The sequence below is a fragment of the Mandrillus leucophaeus genome, unplaced genomic scaffold (assembly GCF_000951045.1).
Source record: "Mandrillus leucophaeus isolate KB7577 unplaced genomic scaffold, Mleu.le_1.0 Scaffold67, whole genome shotgun sequence".
NCBI lineage: Eukaryota > Metazoa > Chordata > Mammalia > Primates > Cercopithecidae > Mandrillus > Mandrillus leucophaeus.
This window is the reverse complement of record NW_012107252.1, coordinates 3,067,529-3,085,164: the sequence shown is the minus strand read 5'-3', so window position 1 is coordinate 3,085,164 and position 17,636 is coordinate 3,067,529. Positions and strand designations below refer to the sequence as shown.

General features: G+C 47.5%; 1 protein-coding gene across 1 annotated transcript in view; it reads right to left on the bottom strand.

Annotated features, from left to right (window-relative positions):
* Positions 1–17,636, bottom strand: part of KDM4A (lysine (K)-specific demethylase 4A) — a 55,845-nt gene continuing 38,209 nt past the window's right edge. Inside the window, exons 13-22 of the mRNA XM_012001793.1 lie at positions 16,713–16,894; positions 14,736–14,940; positions 14,211–14,287; positions 13,470–13,525; positions 11,670–11,778; positions 10,897–11,082; positions 7,800–7,970; positions 1,807–1,926; positions 1,431–1,523; positions 1–1,313 (exon numbers count right to left, since the gene is read on the bottom strand). Of these exons, the coding sequence (XP_011857183.1) occupies positions 1,173–1,313; positions 1,431–1,523; positions 1,807–1,926; positions 7,800–7,970; positions 10,897–11,082; positions 11,670–11,778; positions 13,470–13,525; positions 14,211–14,287; positions 14,736–14,940; positions 16,713–16,894 (1,340 nt within the window). The 3' untranslated portion in view covers positions 1–1,172. The remainder of the gene's footprint in view (positions 1,314–1,430; positions 1,524–1,806; positions 1,927–7,799; positions 7,971–10,896; positions 11,083–11,669; positions 11,779–13,469; positions 13,526–14,210; positions 14,288–14,735; positions 14,941–16,712; positions 16,895–17,636) is intronic.

The following is a 17,636-nucleotide window of genomic DNA, read 5'->3' as shown; positions in this document are numbered from 1 at the left end:
TCCTCTGCTCAACACATTTTATTGCTAAGGACAAGGTGATGCACCAGTTTTCAAAATAATTTGGTTTATAGTGTTCATACGTAACAAAAAAGGGGAAGCATTATAAATCTGATTCTTGTATACACAGGGTATTGGTGTGAAGCCCTCCAACCCTGGGCCCAGGCAAACAAATTCTCGAGGAGCAAAAACCTGTTTAACCCCTTCAGTATTGCCCTCTAGTCCCACCCCCACCCCAAAATCAGCTCCCTCCCACCCATAGTGGGCCTCCAATGGCCCCAGTTTTTTCATCCTAACTCTATAGTAAGCCCCTGCATGATTGCAATTTTCTGTTGACAGAATCACCCACCAGGCTCTGCCTGCTTCCATCATTAAAATCCCCGCTTCAGGGTAATCCCCACCCACACCCTCTAATACTTTGCCACAGGGGCTCTGCACCTAGAGTGTTGTGGGCACACACCCATGTTATCCCCATGTTCTCCTTCAGGGGAAGACAAAGAGGTGGCATCAGCTCCTTAGCATCTCAATACTGCAGCTCTGCCAGCACTGTCTTGAGGCTGTTCCAGGCCTGGACAGATGCCACACCCATCTCCAGCCAACCCCCAGGAGCCCTTACTCAGCTCAGCTGAGGGCAGAATTTCACATTTTGTTTGCCCTGCATAGGCAAGGAAGAAAGTAAAGGCCAGGGGCTGGCAGAAGCTGGTCCAGACCAAACATACACACACACACACACACACACACACACGCGCGCACACATACACACACACATACACACATATAAATACAAAAGTAGGGGTTGGGGCAAGTACCAGCACCTCAGCCTAGTAGGTGCAGGTGATAGTTATGAAGCTAAGTCCTAGGCCAGGAACAGGGCAGCCAGTCCAGCCAGCACAGTTGACCCCTCTATGGACTGGGGCCAGTGCAGCCACAGCATTCCAGTGCTCAGCCCCGTAGCTGGCAGATCAGCGACTGCTGCCACGTGCCCAGAAACGGCTCGTCCTTTCGCTACAGCGGAATGCAATGAGGGTGGGTGGGAGGATGATGGGTCGGTTATTTCATTCCTTTTCTTTTTACAACTTCACTTTCAGAGACTTCAGAGTTCCATGTCTGCTGTGCTGTGGAACCCAGAGTGCTCTTGCCTGGATGGCTGGGAATTCCTTGGACCCTGGAAGCACCTACTCCATGATGGCCCGGTATAGTGCAGGCTCAATATAATCTTCCCGGTATCTTGAGTTGATAACTCGTTGCCGTTTCTTTTCTTGTTTAACCTCTTTCTCTGTGAAAATCTCATTGAAGCGCATGTCTGAGGCTACTGACTATAGAAGAATAAGCAAGCCAAATGTCAGCTACCCTAAGAAAAATACAAAGGGATGCATCCTTGCCTTCTTCCCTCCCTCCAAGACAAGAACTGGGGATTCACAGAAAATACTCACCAGTCTAGATTTCACTCTCTTGGGAAGCTCTTCATCCAGTGTGTATACATCATCTCTCTTAACCACAAGCTGTGAGCCATCCTCAAACTCCACCTACCAAGGAAACAAAGGCCTTTTGGCTAGGATATCCCTGACTCTTTCCCTGGTTCCCATGCACAGTGGCAGTCTCCTACAGTCAAAGGAAGGAGTTAGCACACTAAAATAAGGACTACCTTACTTCACATTTGGCAGACTGGACACAGGACAGACCCCTAGCTCTGAAAGGGTTACCAGCCTATTAGCTCTCCTAAGAGCAAAGACTTGCCTCTGGCCCAACAGGAAGCACAGAATTAATCAAGCACCCCCCACTCCCTAGAAAGGTAGAACCTATGGATACCTGGTACATTTGGATAGGGTGGGAGGCCACAAACTTGGCTCCATAGACTTGGCCATCTGTCCATCTCACTTGGACCACTTCCCCTTCAGCAGGAGGACCCAACTGGAGACAGTCCTGGCTCTGAGGAAACAGGAAGGAAGGAAGGTGAAAGGAAGGTCCACCTGCACACAAAGGTAACTGTCCTCTACTCAGGGAAGAGTGAACCAGGACAAAGTAACTGTTTTAGAGAGCAAGGCAGCTCTCTGGGCTGAAAAATGTTAAAGACCTTGCTAAGTCAAAGTCTGCCCCTATCTCTGCCCTCTCCTGCTTCTAGGTGACCAAAAAAAAAAAAAAAAAAAAAAAAAAAAATCAAGCTATAATAAACTTAGTAAACACAGGAGTTAAGTGCCAGAATCAAGAGTCCTTCTTAAATTCCCTCAACTGTTCCCCTGAGGGTTCTCCAGGGCTCTGCCATGAAAAAATACCAGAACCATACTCAACTATAAGAAATGTTTTTTTCTTGGCCAGGCATGGTGGCTCATGCCTGTAATCCCAGCACTTTGGGAGGCTGAGGCAGGCAGATAACGAATTCAGGAGATATAGACCATCCTGGCTAACATGGTGAAACCCTGTCTATACTAAAAACACAAAAAATTAGTCAGGCGTGGTGGCGGGCACCTGTAGTCCTAGCTACTCGGGAGGCTGAGGCAGGAGAATGGCATGAACCCAGGAGGTGGAGCTTGCAGTGAGCCGAGATTGCGCCACTGCACTCCAGCCTGGGCGACAGAGCGAGACTCCAAGATGGAGTCTCCTGGGTTCTAGCAATCCTCCTGCCTCAGCCTCCCAAGTAGCTGGGACAACAGGCACATGCCACCATGCCCGGCTAATTTTTGTATTTTTAGTAGAGACGGGGCTTCACCATCTTGGCCAGCCTGGTCTGGAACTCCTGACCTCAGGTGATCTGCCTGCCTCAGCTTGCCAAAGTGGTGGGATTACAGGCATAAGCCACTGTGCCCAACCAAGAAATATGTTCTTAACAAGAAAGATGAGAAAGGATCACCTACCATGGGACCTGACAAAGTACTTCAGAACTTTTATTCCTTCCAGAAGCAGGTAAGTACCCCAAGTCCTCATCGTATTCCCAGCATAGGGCTTGGTATATGGGGGGGAGGTTAACACACAAGCATATTGGCTGAATGAAAGGTCTGATGGGTATACCTGAGAGAAGGTGCTTAGGGACATGGCTTAAAAAATAAAAATCAGAGAGGGGCAGGGCAGTGAGTCTGAAAGGATGTGGATGCTCACAACTGCTCTTACAATCACGCTACCATTCATTTATTGAGTGGAAACAGTTCCCTACTTATTTATTGAATAGGTAATCAGTAAATACATTTTGTATCAATCTAACACTTAGGCATAAACTACAGCCTCCTACACCCAATATCTGAGGTGTTCTAAGATTTAACTACTCAAATGTTTGATATTTGATAAATTGCTTAAGTTCTCTGCAATTCAGTTCCACCTCCTGTAACAGCACTTCTGAAAATGTGGTCTGTGAACCTCTGAGGGGTTCCTGAGACACTGTCAGGGAGCAAGTGAGACATGACTATTTTTATAATATTAAACTATTAGCCTTTGTCACTGTGTTGTCATTTACCTAGGATAGGTACAAATGCTGGCACCTGAGTGCACATCAAGGCACTGACCCCAAGCTCTACTAGTTGTTATTGCATTTTTCACCACTGTACACTCATAATTTAGGAGAAAAGAGCAAAAACTCGATTGCATGTAACAATATCCCTTGATGAAGCAGTAAAACTTATTAATTTTGTTAAATCTGAATCATTGAGTACATGTGTTAAGTCCTCATAAAACACTTCTGGTTGTCTCAAAGCAATATATCTGTGTTGTTTGAGTTGTGAATTACACTAGCTGCTTTGTTCATGGAATACCAGTTTTATTTGAAAAAAACTACTGGGCTGGGCACGATGGCTCATGCCTGTAATCCCTCACTTTGGGAGGCAGAGGTAGGAGGATCGCATCAGCCCAGGAGTTCAAGACCAGCCTGGACAACACAGGGGAGATCCCATCTCTACAAAACATAAAAAATTAGCCAGGTATGGTGGCACGCGCCTATAGTCCTAGCTACTCAGAAGGCTGAGGATTGCTTGAGCCCAGGAGGATGAGGCTGCAGTGAGCCATGATTACGCCACTGCACTCCAGCAGTGATGCTGTGCAACAGAGCAGTACCCTGTCTTTAAAACACTCTATGAAATAAAATTTTAAAAAAGAAAAAAAGTGACTGACAAACTGTGGCTTTTCAGACTTAGGTATGTGGCAGACATCTTCTTGAAAACGAATTAAGTGAACGCCTGTCATATCAAGGAAAACAAGAGTCGGTATCTGTTGCCAATAATAAAATTCAGGCTTTCAAGCAAATATTAGCATTTCAGAGAAGCGGCATTCACAACTGTGAGCTTGAAGCTTCCCAAAATTCCAAGTTTTTATATTATTATTAGTGATACTAACAAATGTAATTTTTAAAATATTTATGGCTGGGCATGGTGGCTCACGCCTGTAATCCCAGCACTTTGGGAGGCCGAGGCAGGCAGATCACGAGGTCAAGAGATTGAGTCCAGCCTAGACAATATGGTGAAACCCCATCTCTACTAAAAATACAAAAATTAGTTGGGCATGGTGGCGCACATCTGTAGTCCCAGCTTGGGAGGCTAAGGCAGGAGAATCGCTTGAACCCAGGTGGTGGAGGTTGCAGTGAGCCAAGATTGCACCACTGCACTCCAGCCTGGCGACAGAGAGAAACTCTGTCTGAAAAAAAAAGAAAAAAAAAATTATAATAATATTTAACAACATTTAGAGGCTATCCATAGGCCAGTGCACCAATATTTTCTAAATGATCAATGTATGATGTTATAAAAGGATGCATGGGTGAAAGATCAATTCAGAAGAGACCAATGGGTTTTAGTGTTAACAGTATGAAACGTTCACTGACCTTTCAGATTCCACACTGCAACTAACTTAAGAACCTACCAGAAGCAGTGGCTCACACCTGTAATCCCAGCACTTTGGGAGGTTGAGGCAAGAGAATCGCTTGAGCCCAGGAGTTTGAGACTACCCTGGGCAAGATGGCAAGACCCCATTTCTACAAATAGCCAGGCATGCCTGTAGTCCCAGCTACTCGGGAAGTGCTTGGTCAACAAAGCAAGACATCATCTCTTAAAAAAACAAACAAAAAAAAAAGTTGTTACTTCCATTGAGTTTTGGTGGATGTCAGAGAATAATAATCACAATTACCCAAAAGACTGTTAAAATACCTCCCTTGACTGGGTGTGGTGGCTCACAGATGTAATCCCAGCACTTTGGGAGTCTGAGGTAGGCAGATTGCTTGAGCCCAGGAGTTTTGAGACCAGCCTGGGCAACAAGGCAAAACCCTATCTCTACAAAAAATTAAAAAATTAGCTGGGCACCAGTGACAGGCACCTACAGTCCCAGCTACTTGGGAGGCTGAGGCAGCAGAATCACTTGAGCCGGGTATGCGGAGGCTGCAGTGAGTTGAGATTGCTGCATTGCACTCCAGTGTGGGTGATGGGAGTGAAACCCTATCTTAAAAAACAAAAACAAAAAAAACTTCTCCTTTTTCCAATACTTATCTGTGCAAAGCTGAATTTTCTTCCTATACTTTAACCTAAACAGTGTATCACAATAGATTGAATCAAGAAGTGACATTAAGGTCAGGCGCAGTGGCTCACGCCTGTAATCCCAGAACTTTGGGAGGCCAAGGCAGGAGGATCACGAGGTCAGGAGATCGAGACCATCCTGGCTAACATGGTGAAACCCCGTCTCTACTAAAAATACAAAAAATTAGCTGGGCATGGTGGCGGGTGTCTGTAGTCCCAGCTACTCAGGAGGCTGAGGCGGGAGAATGGCATGAACCCAGGAGGTAGAGCTTGCAGTGAGCCAAGATCGCGCCACTGTACTCCAGCCTAGGCAACAGAGTGAGACTCCGTCTCAAAAAAAAAAAAAAGTGACTTTAGAAAAGTTATTTTTAATCTAAAAAAATTGATTATTTTAAATCAATCTGCTTTAACTTCTAATAAGAATAAATACTTTTAGATGTAACCCAGAGAAACACAGGCTCTTTGGGGTCTCTAACTTGTAGAAAATGGAGTACTGAAACCACCGTAAGTTAGAGATAATACTACATACTTCTCAGAGTGGGTATGAGAAAATAAAGAGATACTTGAAATAACCACTTAGCATAGCCCCTGGCATACTGTACCAGCTTAATAAATTACAGCAAGGGCCAGGTGTGGTGGCTCAAACTCTTATAATCCCAGTGGTTTGGGGGCCCAAGATGTGAGGATTGCTTCAAGCTGGGAGTTCGAGACCAGCCTGAGCAACAAAGCAAGACCCTTGTCGCTACAAAAAATTTAAAAATTAGCCAGGCATGGTTTCATGTGCCTGTAGTCCCAGCTACCTGGGAAGCTGAAGCAGGAGTATCACTTGAGTTCAGGAGTTTGAGATTGCAGTGAGCTATGATATAGCCACTGCATTCCAGCCTAAGTGACAGAGTGAGACCTGATCTCTCAAAAAAAAAATAAGGCCGGGCACAGAGGCTCATGCCTGTAATCCCAACACTTTAAGAGGGCAAGGTGGGCAGATCACTTGAGCCCAGGAGTTCGAGACCAGCCTGGGGAACACAGTAAAAGCCCATCTCTACAAAAAATTTAAAAATTAGCAGGCTATGGTGGTGCGTGCCTGTAGTCCCAGCTACCAGGGAGGCTGAGGTGGGAGGATCACCTGAATCCAGCAAGTTGAGGCTGCAGTGAGCTGAGATTGTGCTACTGCACTCCAGCCTGGGTGTCAGAGTGAAACCCTGTCTCAAAAATAAAATGTAAATAGGCCAGGCACGGTGGCTCACACCTGTAATCCCAGCACTTTGGGAGGCCGAGACCGTCCTGGCTAACACGGTGAAACCCCGTCTCTACTAAAAATACAAAAAAATTAGCCAGGCGCGGTGGCAGGCGCCTGTAGTCCCAGCTACTTGGGAGGCTGAGGCAGGAGAATGGCGCAAACCCGGGAGGCGGAGCTTGCAGTGAGCCGAGATTGCGCCACTGCACTCCAGCCTGGGCGACAGAGCGACTCCGTCTCAAAAAATAATAATAAAAATAAATAAAATGTAAATAAATGACAGCTATACTACTGCTATGAGTACTACTAATGTCGCCTTTTCTACTGCTATGAGTACTACTAATGTCGCCTTTTCTATAAGTCTACCTTGTAACTATGAATGTGCTTTTAGCAACTGAGTGGCTAATGTGGTATAAACATGGGATAATACCTGATTTGTTAAAGGAAAAAATTGTTTCATTCCTCTCTACTTTGGTGGTTAGTCTACCAACTGAAAAGGCAAGGTGGGGGTAGGGGAAACCTGAACTAAATCCTCAATACCAAGCCAGACCTAGAACTGGGTCCATGTGGGGCCACCGTATCTCAGGTGTTAATAACATAAGCAGGCCAGTGGTGTCTCCAGGCAGTTTCTACTCAGCCCTAAAGCCCACTGTGAAGAAACAAAAGCAGATTCTATACCTCTACTAAGAGGGCCTGGTAGAAAACAGAGTTGGATAATTCTCCTAAAATCACACAGCTACTAGGCAATGAAGCTGGTATTGGCACATTTGATTCCAAAGCCTGGGCTCTCCTATTGCACTAGAATGCCCTCAAGGATAATTTAGACAGCAACAGTTGCAGGTTTCAAGGAATTGCAGAAAAAGTATACTGATTCCCAGGTACTTCTAGGGAATATAAGGTACCCTAGCAGCATGCAGTTTTCTTTGCAAGGAAAGACTGGTACAGATGCTTCTTTCTGTTTGAGGACCAGGTGATGGGACCATGGACCTGGCTAGAAGCAGCAGGCACACACACACAGTCTGCCAGCCAGACCTTAGAAACATCCCCCATTCCAAACCGCCTGAGAAGCTCCATGCAGTTATTACCACTATGTCCTCAGGATAAAGATTGTCGCTGAAGGAGCCATCATCAAAATTGACTTCATAGAAGGTCTCAGTGGTGAGCCTGACCACTTCACACTGGTAGAAGCGCCCGTTCTTATGCTTGCTAATGACTTTCTGGCCTGCAGTGATGCTTTGCAACGCCCCCTTGGCACGCTGGAAAAAAACAGAGGCTTCGGTTACTCACACGTGGCGTTGGCAGGCCTGGCATATGGAGACCAAGATCAATTAGTTCCTCCTTATCAGGGAAAGATAAACATGGGAAAGTACAAGTAAAAAGGAGAGAAGAGATGGGAGCTAAAACAAGCCTTTCCAGATACCCACCATCCCAGCCAGGACACTGGAAGAGACCAGTACCACATTTTCCTCCATAAATTTAGCTCCTCCCATAAATTTAGCTAGTCCACAACTGGCCCTTATACCACATTGTCTTACCCAGAACCCTCTGAACAACAAGGACTTCTCTGATCTTGCCAAGAACTGACATCAAAGTATGGAAGGAAAGACTCAATAGGTGCCCTGAGGGGCAAAGCTGCACCACATCTTAGCATCGGCATTACCCTCAGGGCTAGGGCACAAAGACTTAGGTTTCCCAGATGTCTCCAGTTACACACGACGAACTGCCCCCCATTCCAAGGGCCCTGCCATTGCCATCTCTGGTGCCCTCACCATGCCCTTCTCATCCTGAACTTGCCCTTGATGCAAACAAGATCACAAAGCATGTGACAGCCTCATTTCCAAGCGCACCTGCTAGCCTGCCCAGGCACTCTGCCCCAGCCATGCTGGCCCCCCTTGCTGTTCCCTGAATGAGTATGCCACATGTGCTGCCACTCAGGGCTTTGGCACTGCTGGTTCTTCTGAGATGCCATTCCCCAGTTACTTGCACACTGACTCCCATCCCAGTGTCAACTTATTGATATCATTCCTTACTACTTAATCTTCCATTCCCCTTATCTGACTTAATTTTTATCCCTGCACTTCTCACCATCTGCTATACTGTGTATTTACTTGCTTCTATGTATCCTTCAACTATACTGTATGCACCAGAAGGGCAAGGACTTTTTTGTCTTGTTCAGTGGTATAGTCCTGGCACCTAAAACTGTGCCTGGCATATAGTAAATGCTCAATAACTATTTGAAGAATAAATCAGTGAAAGAAATACTAACTCATCAGTCCCCCCAATTTCCTCATAGCACCAGCAGTCTACAGCTGCCAGCTTAAGCATGTGGAGTACTAATGATTATCACAAAATAACTATTCTATGTATGAAAAAACTCCTATTTCCCTATCACATCTGTGACTTGTACTACCTCAAGTTTTTACCTGCGTCAAGGGCAAGTTCACAATGAGAAGGGCATGGTGAGGGCACCAGGGATGGCTATGGCAGGGCCCTTGAGACACTCCGGAGTCTCATTCTCACTAGAATATGTTCCCATCTTCCTAAGGTCCTAACCATACCCCTGACCACCTGTCATGTTCAACATCTTTATGAAAAAGAGTGCAGTCAGCCAACCAGGACTTTTCTGCAGTCCCAAATGGCAGAGTGAAAAGTTCATCCTTCTGGGCTGGCCGTCTATCACGTTCTTCCTTTGATTATGTATTTACCACATTGTTGTCAAACGTGTATGATCGTCTCTTCTATTAGATTGTAACTCACTCATGGCAGAGCCTTCCCCGACAACGGTCTGGCATCTGACCTGACTACCCCACAGGGACACTCCAGTTTGTGGTACTTAGTGACCACCACGCCAGCCCTGCCTTCTCTGTCGAATGTGACCCTCCTTTCCTCCCACTGGCTTGCTTCACTTTCTCAGCTGCTTTCACTGGTTCATGCTCCGCTACCTGCTCCTCCCACTGGGAATCTCCGGAGCCCAGTTTCTAATGGGAACTAGATTTAACTATGCTGTTAAATGCTAATAGCCAAATCTTTACCCTCACAGTTACTCTCCAGAATGCTCCAGCGACCTTAGCATTTACTTTCCTCTTTCTCATCCCTCCCTCTCTCCCTTGCAGAGCAACACTGCTTCAACTCAGTTCCTGATTGCAGTTACTAACATCATATTAGCATCCTTCCCATCTCTCAAGGGATTAACCTGAGTCATCTTCAGTATTCACTCCCCCTTTCCTCCTCCTCTCCACCTCTCAACCCACAAGGGTCATCAAATCCTATCAATTCTACCTGTTGGGGGATCTCAAAGTTAAATGTACCCCAAAGCCCTGCCAATGTGTTCCCATTTAAGACCTCTCTCCTAGGCTAACTGGTTTTCTGGCCTCAAACTCTTACTCTGAATCCTCTCTTCAAACACACACCTAAGTGATTATCAAAAACTATAGTTCAGAATCAAAATATTCAGCAAGTTCTCCTCATCCAGTGAAGAAAGGTCAGAGTCCTGAGAGTGGCAGTGCAGGGCCTTCATCCTCCCGTTGTCCGCCTCTCAGGCATCACACTCCCACACGCTGTCACACTCCCATAACCAGTCTTTCACGGTCCTTCTTCCACGACCTGCTCGTTCTGTTTCTGAAGCTCTGCACGCAACAGTCTCTGCACACAATTCCTTCTTATTGTTTAAGACCCACTTCAAATGCCACTTTCTACCCAATCCTCTTCGTAGCTCCTCTAGCTAACATTACATGTCACTTTTTCTCTAATCTGTACCATTCAGAGAACTGCAGAAATCTCTACTGTCTGGCTAACAGTTAACATGGTTAACTCTTGGGAGCCCTCCCCATTTGTTCTCAACATTTTCAGAGGTTCTGCATGTCCCAGACACTAGGTTAAGTAATAAGGATGCCCACAGTAATAAGATATGGACCCTCAAGGAGTTTATCCTGATGGAGAGGCAGACAAGTAAAGAGATAATCAAAAGGAATCAAATACAAGCAGTTTGGTGTCACTGGATTATGGAGTACAAGGCAGGGAGTGGAGATGGACAGGGGCCATCTCTCAATCTCTTAACTCATTAGCACTCTTCATAATGCAGAATGCTTGAGGAAATTGTTCCTGGCACAATAAATGGAAAACATGCAGAGAAAATGATCATGAAAAATGTCAAGAGGATTCTAGAATGGCACCCTCTCTCACCTCCAAATTAGGAATCTTGTGCCGAAAGCAGGTAATGAAGACCACAAAAGGCCAGTCATCAGGCTGCATCATCACACCGGCAGCCTGGGCGCAGCTCACGTGGAAGGCAGTTGGGCAGCGGCCATGAGAACACTGCACACAGCAGCCAGCAGTTCTTTTCCTCCGCTTCTTACAGAAGATACATTTCTGTAGCACAGGGGAAGAAAACCAGTGATTGCAGGAACTGACACTACAGCTTCCTCTATTGTTCCCCTCCCAAATGCAAAGTCAAGCAAGCAAGAGTCCTTCCCCAAATACAAGGACACACCAGCCTGCTCTAATCCAGGTCTGGTTACAACTTTACCCACCAAGAAATTTTTTTTTTTTTTGAGTCTTGCTCTGTTGCCCAGGCTGGAGTACAGTGGCACAATCTCAGCTCACTGCAACCTCCGCCTCCCGGGTTCAAGTGATTCTCCTGCCTCAGATTCCCGAGGAGCTGGGATTATAGGTGCACACCACCACTCTTGGCTAATTTTATATTTTTAGTAGAGTTGGGGTTTCACCATGTTGCCCAGGCTGGTCTTGAACTCCTGACCTCAAGTGATCCACTCACCTCGGCCCCACAAAGGGCTGGGATTACAGGCATGAGCCACCACACCTGGCCTCCACTAAGGAATCTAACCACAGAGTGAGAATCACAAACTCTAACCAAAACCAAGGGACAGAGGGGGTCCCTGTTCTCTTCTACCCAGGTACTTGTAAGTCGGGAAATTCTGTAGTCTACAAACCCTTACCAGTTTGAAGCGGGGCAGGGGGATTTTGCTCACATCCACCGGACTTCTTTCTGCAATGTTGACAAACCTTGCTTCCAGAATTGCCACAGCACATGAAACGTGGACCCACCTGCCAAAACGCAAAGGCTACCTCAGTCACCTCTGGGCCCAAGACTCTATGGCCTTCTCTTCTCACGTGGGCCTGCTGACAGTGCTTCCTCCCTCACCTGGGTGACCACTGACTCCCACCAGCACGTGCCTGGAACCCAGGATGGTGAGAACCAGAACCATCTCTCCTCTGAGTATGTGGAAGCAGTGTCACCCCCACTGCTGCCACTGCCCACTGCCCTAGGTTAGCACAGGATCATGCTTCTTACACCACTCACTCACTGTCTGTTAAAAAATGAGCAGAGCCGCAGGCTAATGGTGTGTGGCAGGTTTCAGGGAGTGAGAATAAATTGGAGAGCTCTATGCAGACCTCTTTACCACAGGACCCAAGTGCTTCCTGAAAACATCCCCGGCTGTGCCCCAATCTGCCAGTAATCACAGCTCTCTCTTGGCCTCTGCCCAAACCTCTCCCCCAGGCTGAAATGACCTCTCCCTTCTGCTCCCTTTTTCCATAGCTGACTCACTCTTTAATCCTTAAGGTTTGACCCAAGCTCCACTTACTCTGAGAGGTCTATTCAACGGACATCCTTAAGAACTAAAGTAAGTTTTGGACATTTTGAGAAACTAGCATGCACCAAGATGAAAAGAACTAAAATGGCGACAACTCTTAAAACCATGCTACGTGAAAACCTACAACAGACAACACTGGGGCTCCGTGAAACTGTCTGCAGTACTAGTGGGGCTGTCTTTTTAGAGTAGGAACGGATTTGTTCTGGGTGGCCCTGGAGGGAAGAACAGGCATTCAGAGGTAAAGGTGAGAGGTTCAAGCAGAGCCATTTCCACTCCAAGTTAAGAATGTTCCCAGCACTATCCTGTGATTGTGAGGAACACAATGACCTCAAATAATGGCAGCAAGTGCCTCTGAAGGAGCAGAAGCAGCAAGCAGAGTAGCCATCTCTCAGGGACAGCATGACAGGGACTCTTGAGGGCAGGTGGCTGGACTGAACATGTGCTGCAAGTTGCCACGGGATTCTACTTAAAAAGCAGGATACTCAGCACTGACCTGCATGCACCATGCCCTAAACAGCCAGCTCTTCCAGGTCAGAAACCTCATTCATCTTACGTTTCCACCTCAGAGCAACCAAGCACATGTCTAAGCACAAAGATTCACTCCATAAAAATGAGCTGTCCAACAGCTGAGAAGCCCAGAAACTTCAGTAGATTTGGTTCCATATTGGGTGGGCCTGTCTGAGCTCTCCTCAGTGTCGCCCTTGAGCACACTCGCCTCATTCCAAATACCAGGTCTGAGCCAGGGAGTTTGCCATGTGGAGAAGTGCTTGCTAGCCTGTGGCCGCCTCTGCGCACCAGCGCCAGCTGTGACAAGGTGAATGTCCTCACTCCAGCCCACACAGTCCCTGCGCATCCCCTTCACAGCCTTCATATTCTCATGAGTCCATTCTTAGCGCCTCCAAAGGAGGATGTCACTGACATCTCTGCTGCAGAGGAGCAGCTGGAGTTGGAAAGTCTGGGACTGCTTGGCTCCCTTAGCATTCCATTTTTAAAATGAGTCTTGGAGATGCTATTCCAGCTTCACACGATGTGCTTCCCAAATCCTCATCAGTCATTCAGAAGAACAGCTAGTGCCCTCACAAAGACACTGTGTGCTTCAGAACTTGAGCCTGTGCATTCCAAGGCACTGCTCAGGAAACTTACCTGTCATCATTTGCTCTCTGCAGGGCCCCTCCTCGTAATGAGCATAAACAGCAGTCCTGCCAAGAAAGGAGAGGGAGGAAAAAGTGGTTAACACCAAGTCATTAACATTCAATCTGCTCTCCCCTGGACCTGCTTTGGGCAACTCCTCCACATAAGAAAGCAGCATAATAGCATGTGGGGCTTCACCCAGGCAGCCCCTGCACCAGGACGCCCTGTCGGAAGGAGAGGCCACTCAGGGCTAAAGTGTGCCAAGTATTCGCATGACTTCATATAATCCTCCTCACTGTTTACTGCTAATAACAACTCTTAGCAAAGTCATGAAAGATACTTTGCTCAAACTAGAGGCACGACAGGGATCTGACTGCTTCTTTTGTGGGCTAGGTACAGCCAGGTTCCAGGGGTACAGTGAAGAGAAAACTGCACAATGAATCATCTGAGCCCCTTTCTGAGGCTCCAACTCAAAATGGCTAAATTCTTTTAAGGGAGTTATTGTTCTTCCCACAGGAAGACCACTACTTGGTCTTCACATAATGGAGCTAACACAGCGTCCAGACTCCGTTAAGTGGGCAGCAACCGCTCTCACTGTCATAGGATTTACTCTCACAATACTTGCTCTCTGACATCGCCGCGTACCAGACCCTATGCAGACTGCTGGGAATACTGAGTCTGACATGAAATCGTACAGCCCTGAATATGCACCAAGACTTACGGTGAAGACAGTAACCATGTGGGATCACTCACCTCCTCTAGGGCATTGGCTGAACAGCGAGAACACATCCAGTCTTCAGAAGCCTTTGCAGGGGGGACCCCATAGCAACCTAACAGGGACACCAAGATGAGCAAATTAAACCCAATGGTCAGAGTCAAAAGGCAGATTTGCAATTCCTTTCCATATACCACCTCCCAAAGCTACAACCAAATCTCACAGAAACCCCTTAGTTTTCTTTAGTCTGAGTCCCCAGGGCTCAGGCATATAGTATGACTCAAAGTCTCAAAAAGTCAGAAACTGTAGATTCACTGGTACAAACACCTAGTAAGTGGCAGGGACTAATCCCTTTCTGCTATCTGCAACCAAGAGGATGGCACAGAGATGCCTAGTGCCAGTATGGACCCCTGGAGACACAGAAAAAATCCGCTAGCAACAGACTCTCCCAATAAAACATCAACAATCTTTTAGGGGCTGGCAGGCCAGGAGGTAGCAAGAACTTCCAGCGGGCAGGCCCATACTCTTGGGACAGGACACACAGAAAGGTGAGCAGCACTCACTGGCATGGACCCGGACGCTGCACTTCTTGCAGGAAACCAGTATGCTGGTGCCATCCTCCTCAAGGTAGGGAGTAGAAAGGTTGATGTCCGTGCTGCAGCCAGTCGAAGTGAAACACATTTCCGGAATCAATGGCTTGGTCCTCTGCTTCTGGGGGGCTAAATCTGAAGCATTTCCGCAGTTCTGAGTAAAGCCTCCAAACTCAACCTAAGGGGAAAGAACAAGTGTACACCTCAGTGAGCACATGCCTGTGCTCTTAGCCTTCCACCTGCTCTATCAGCAGAAAGCTGGCTGTCTTACCAATCTGACTATGGCTACAGCTCCCGGGTGCACAGCCATTATCCCGGAGCTGCTAATTGAAGTTACCTCTAATGACTCAAATTCAATTTCTCACAGCAGCATCATACAAAGACCCCTAGGGGACAGCTGAGAAAAGGGAGCAAGGTAAGAGGCAACTGGGATTTCAATCTTCCCAAAGCAAGTGGTAATAAAATGCAGAGAGGCCAGGCGACGTGGCTCACGCCTGTAATCCCAGCACTTCGGGAGGCCAAGGCAGGTGGATCACCAGAGGTCAGGAGTTTGAGACCAGCCTGGCCAACATGGTGAAACCCCATCTCTACTAAAAATACAAAAATTAGCTGGGCGTGGTGGCACATGCCTGTAGTCCCAGCTATTTGGGAGGCTGAGGCAGGAGAATCGCTTGAACTGGGGAGGCAGAGGTTGCCGTGAGCCAAGATCACACCACTGCACTGAAATGTTAGCAGCTAGGCTGCTACTGTGGGCTCCCTATGTGCTACACCGTGCAGTGACCCCACCCGGGGAGTGTACCCAGAGCAGATGCTCCTAATAGGCCAGCACTAATTGCCTCTTGTGGTGCCTGTTAGCAGGTCACCTAAGCTACAGCACTGTTACATGGCTGGAGCCCCACCTGTGTGATTCCTGGCTCAGGGTCCCTCCAGGAAGAACTTATATCCACATACTTCCCTTGGCAAACTATACTGATTGCAAATATCTGCTGGATGGCACCTGCATCCCCATTCCAAGGATGAGGCCCAGAAAGATGTCAACCCCAGAGCCTATGCCATTTGTGAAGCTCCTACTTAGTAGATCTGCTTATAGTAAGAACCCAGCCATTCACTCCCCTCATAGGCAAAGGCTTTGGTTTTGCTTTTTGTCAATGGAAAGATTTAGCGAGTTCCTAATCCAAAGTGTGTTGGTCTGAGGTTCTATTTTCAGCAAGCATGAATCGGGGGCCCTGCCAGCCTCAGCAGTAGCCATGCTACTTTAACCACCAGATCAAGTTAAGGACCACTTATCTACCTGCCATGCTGTGCAGGTCCCAGCTGAGACTGAGCTGGTCCCCTGGCACCTGCTGCTGTGAATGCCTTCCTGGCATCCTAGAGCTGGACCCAAAGAGATCTATCAGTGAATCCATAGATGCCCCAGAGTATGAAGCACACAGCTGAGTTCAGCAGTCTTGCCTCCCAGTCCCTCCTCACATATCGGGCCCTTGCTTCTACCCCTCCCAAGTTCCTTCTGCTACTGGCAACACCCATTGTGGCAATGGGAAAAGAAAAACAACATTAGAGGATCTGGCTTTTTAGCTGAAGTTCAGACTGTGGTAAAGAAATTAGTTCTCCACACTGGCCAGGACTACAAACCACTTGGCAGGAATAACCACGGACCAGAATAAGAAAAATGCAGATTGCTCTGCAAACAATGATGTCTGTGGTGAATGCATGTGCAAAGGGGAGCCTAAGCCCACCCTCAGCTCATCTCCAAAGCGTTCTCAATTGAAACCCACGTTGCTGGGTTATCTGCCTGGAGAAGACTGACCAATACACGGATGGGGCAGAGAATGCCAGAGATGGAGGTGGCCTTTCCCAAGACAACCAGTGACAAGCTATATACTCACAATTAAATCTAGCTTCCCTCTGATTGCTGGTCCTGGGTAAACAGAGTGCATGAAGCTGGCTTACCTGATGGTAAGTCTGGAAGATCATACAGACAGCGCAGTGAGGGGCCTGCTGGGCCATGGTCTCATTGAATTCCTTCTCAGCCTCAAAGTTTGGAGGTCGGTTCTGCCACAGTTGGCTCAGAGGCTTGGCCCAGGCCTCTGTCTCCTCAGCCTCTTCCTCAGGGGTCAGCTGTTCAGATGTCTCTAGTGGAGGAAACAGAAATATGAGTCAGCACCAACCCTGTGGCTCTGCCTGGAGAGCAGATGAGTTCAACTAGGACTCCTGGTCCTAGGTTTGGACCAAGGGTGACTCCTGGATTCCTAAGGATGATAAAGGCGAAGGATGGAAGAACTGTCAGTAGACTCCTTCAGTATCTTGATGATGTGTAGAGAGTCCTGCCAGTACCCCATTCCCTGGTCAAACTCACTCATGGCCTCCGATCTTCCTCCTGTCCCATGAGCTCAGCTTACTCTGCTCTCCCTTAACAGCTGCCACATTCAGCCTCTCTGCCCAAGGACAGCAGAATGAAGCACCATCTTGCCAGAAACCATCTTATTTGCTGCCTCCAAAATGTCAGCCTGTTAAGTCCTTTACCTTTTAGAGTTTTCCCTTTAGTGCAGCTAAACAAGGAAGGAAAATAACAGGGAATTGGCAAAGCTTAAAAGTTGTAATATCATGGTCCTTGGCCAGGACTTTCCAGCTTCCTCTGGAAAGGTCAGGGGTATGTACCTATTCTGGACAAGGCTCCCCACCCCCTCCTAGCTCTGCCTCAGAAGAAAGCAGAGCTACATGTCCAAGATGATTCCTCTTCCCAGCCACAAGATGTGATGTCCTGACGCTGGCAAACAATATCCTGCAGGCTGAATCCAGCCCACTCGGGAAGTTAAGAATTGTTTTTACATCTTTGTGATGGGGTCTCGCTATGCTGCCCAGGCTGGAGTACAG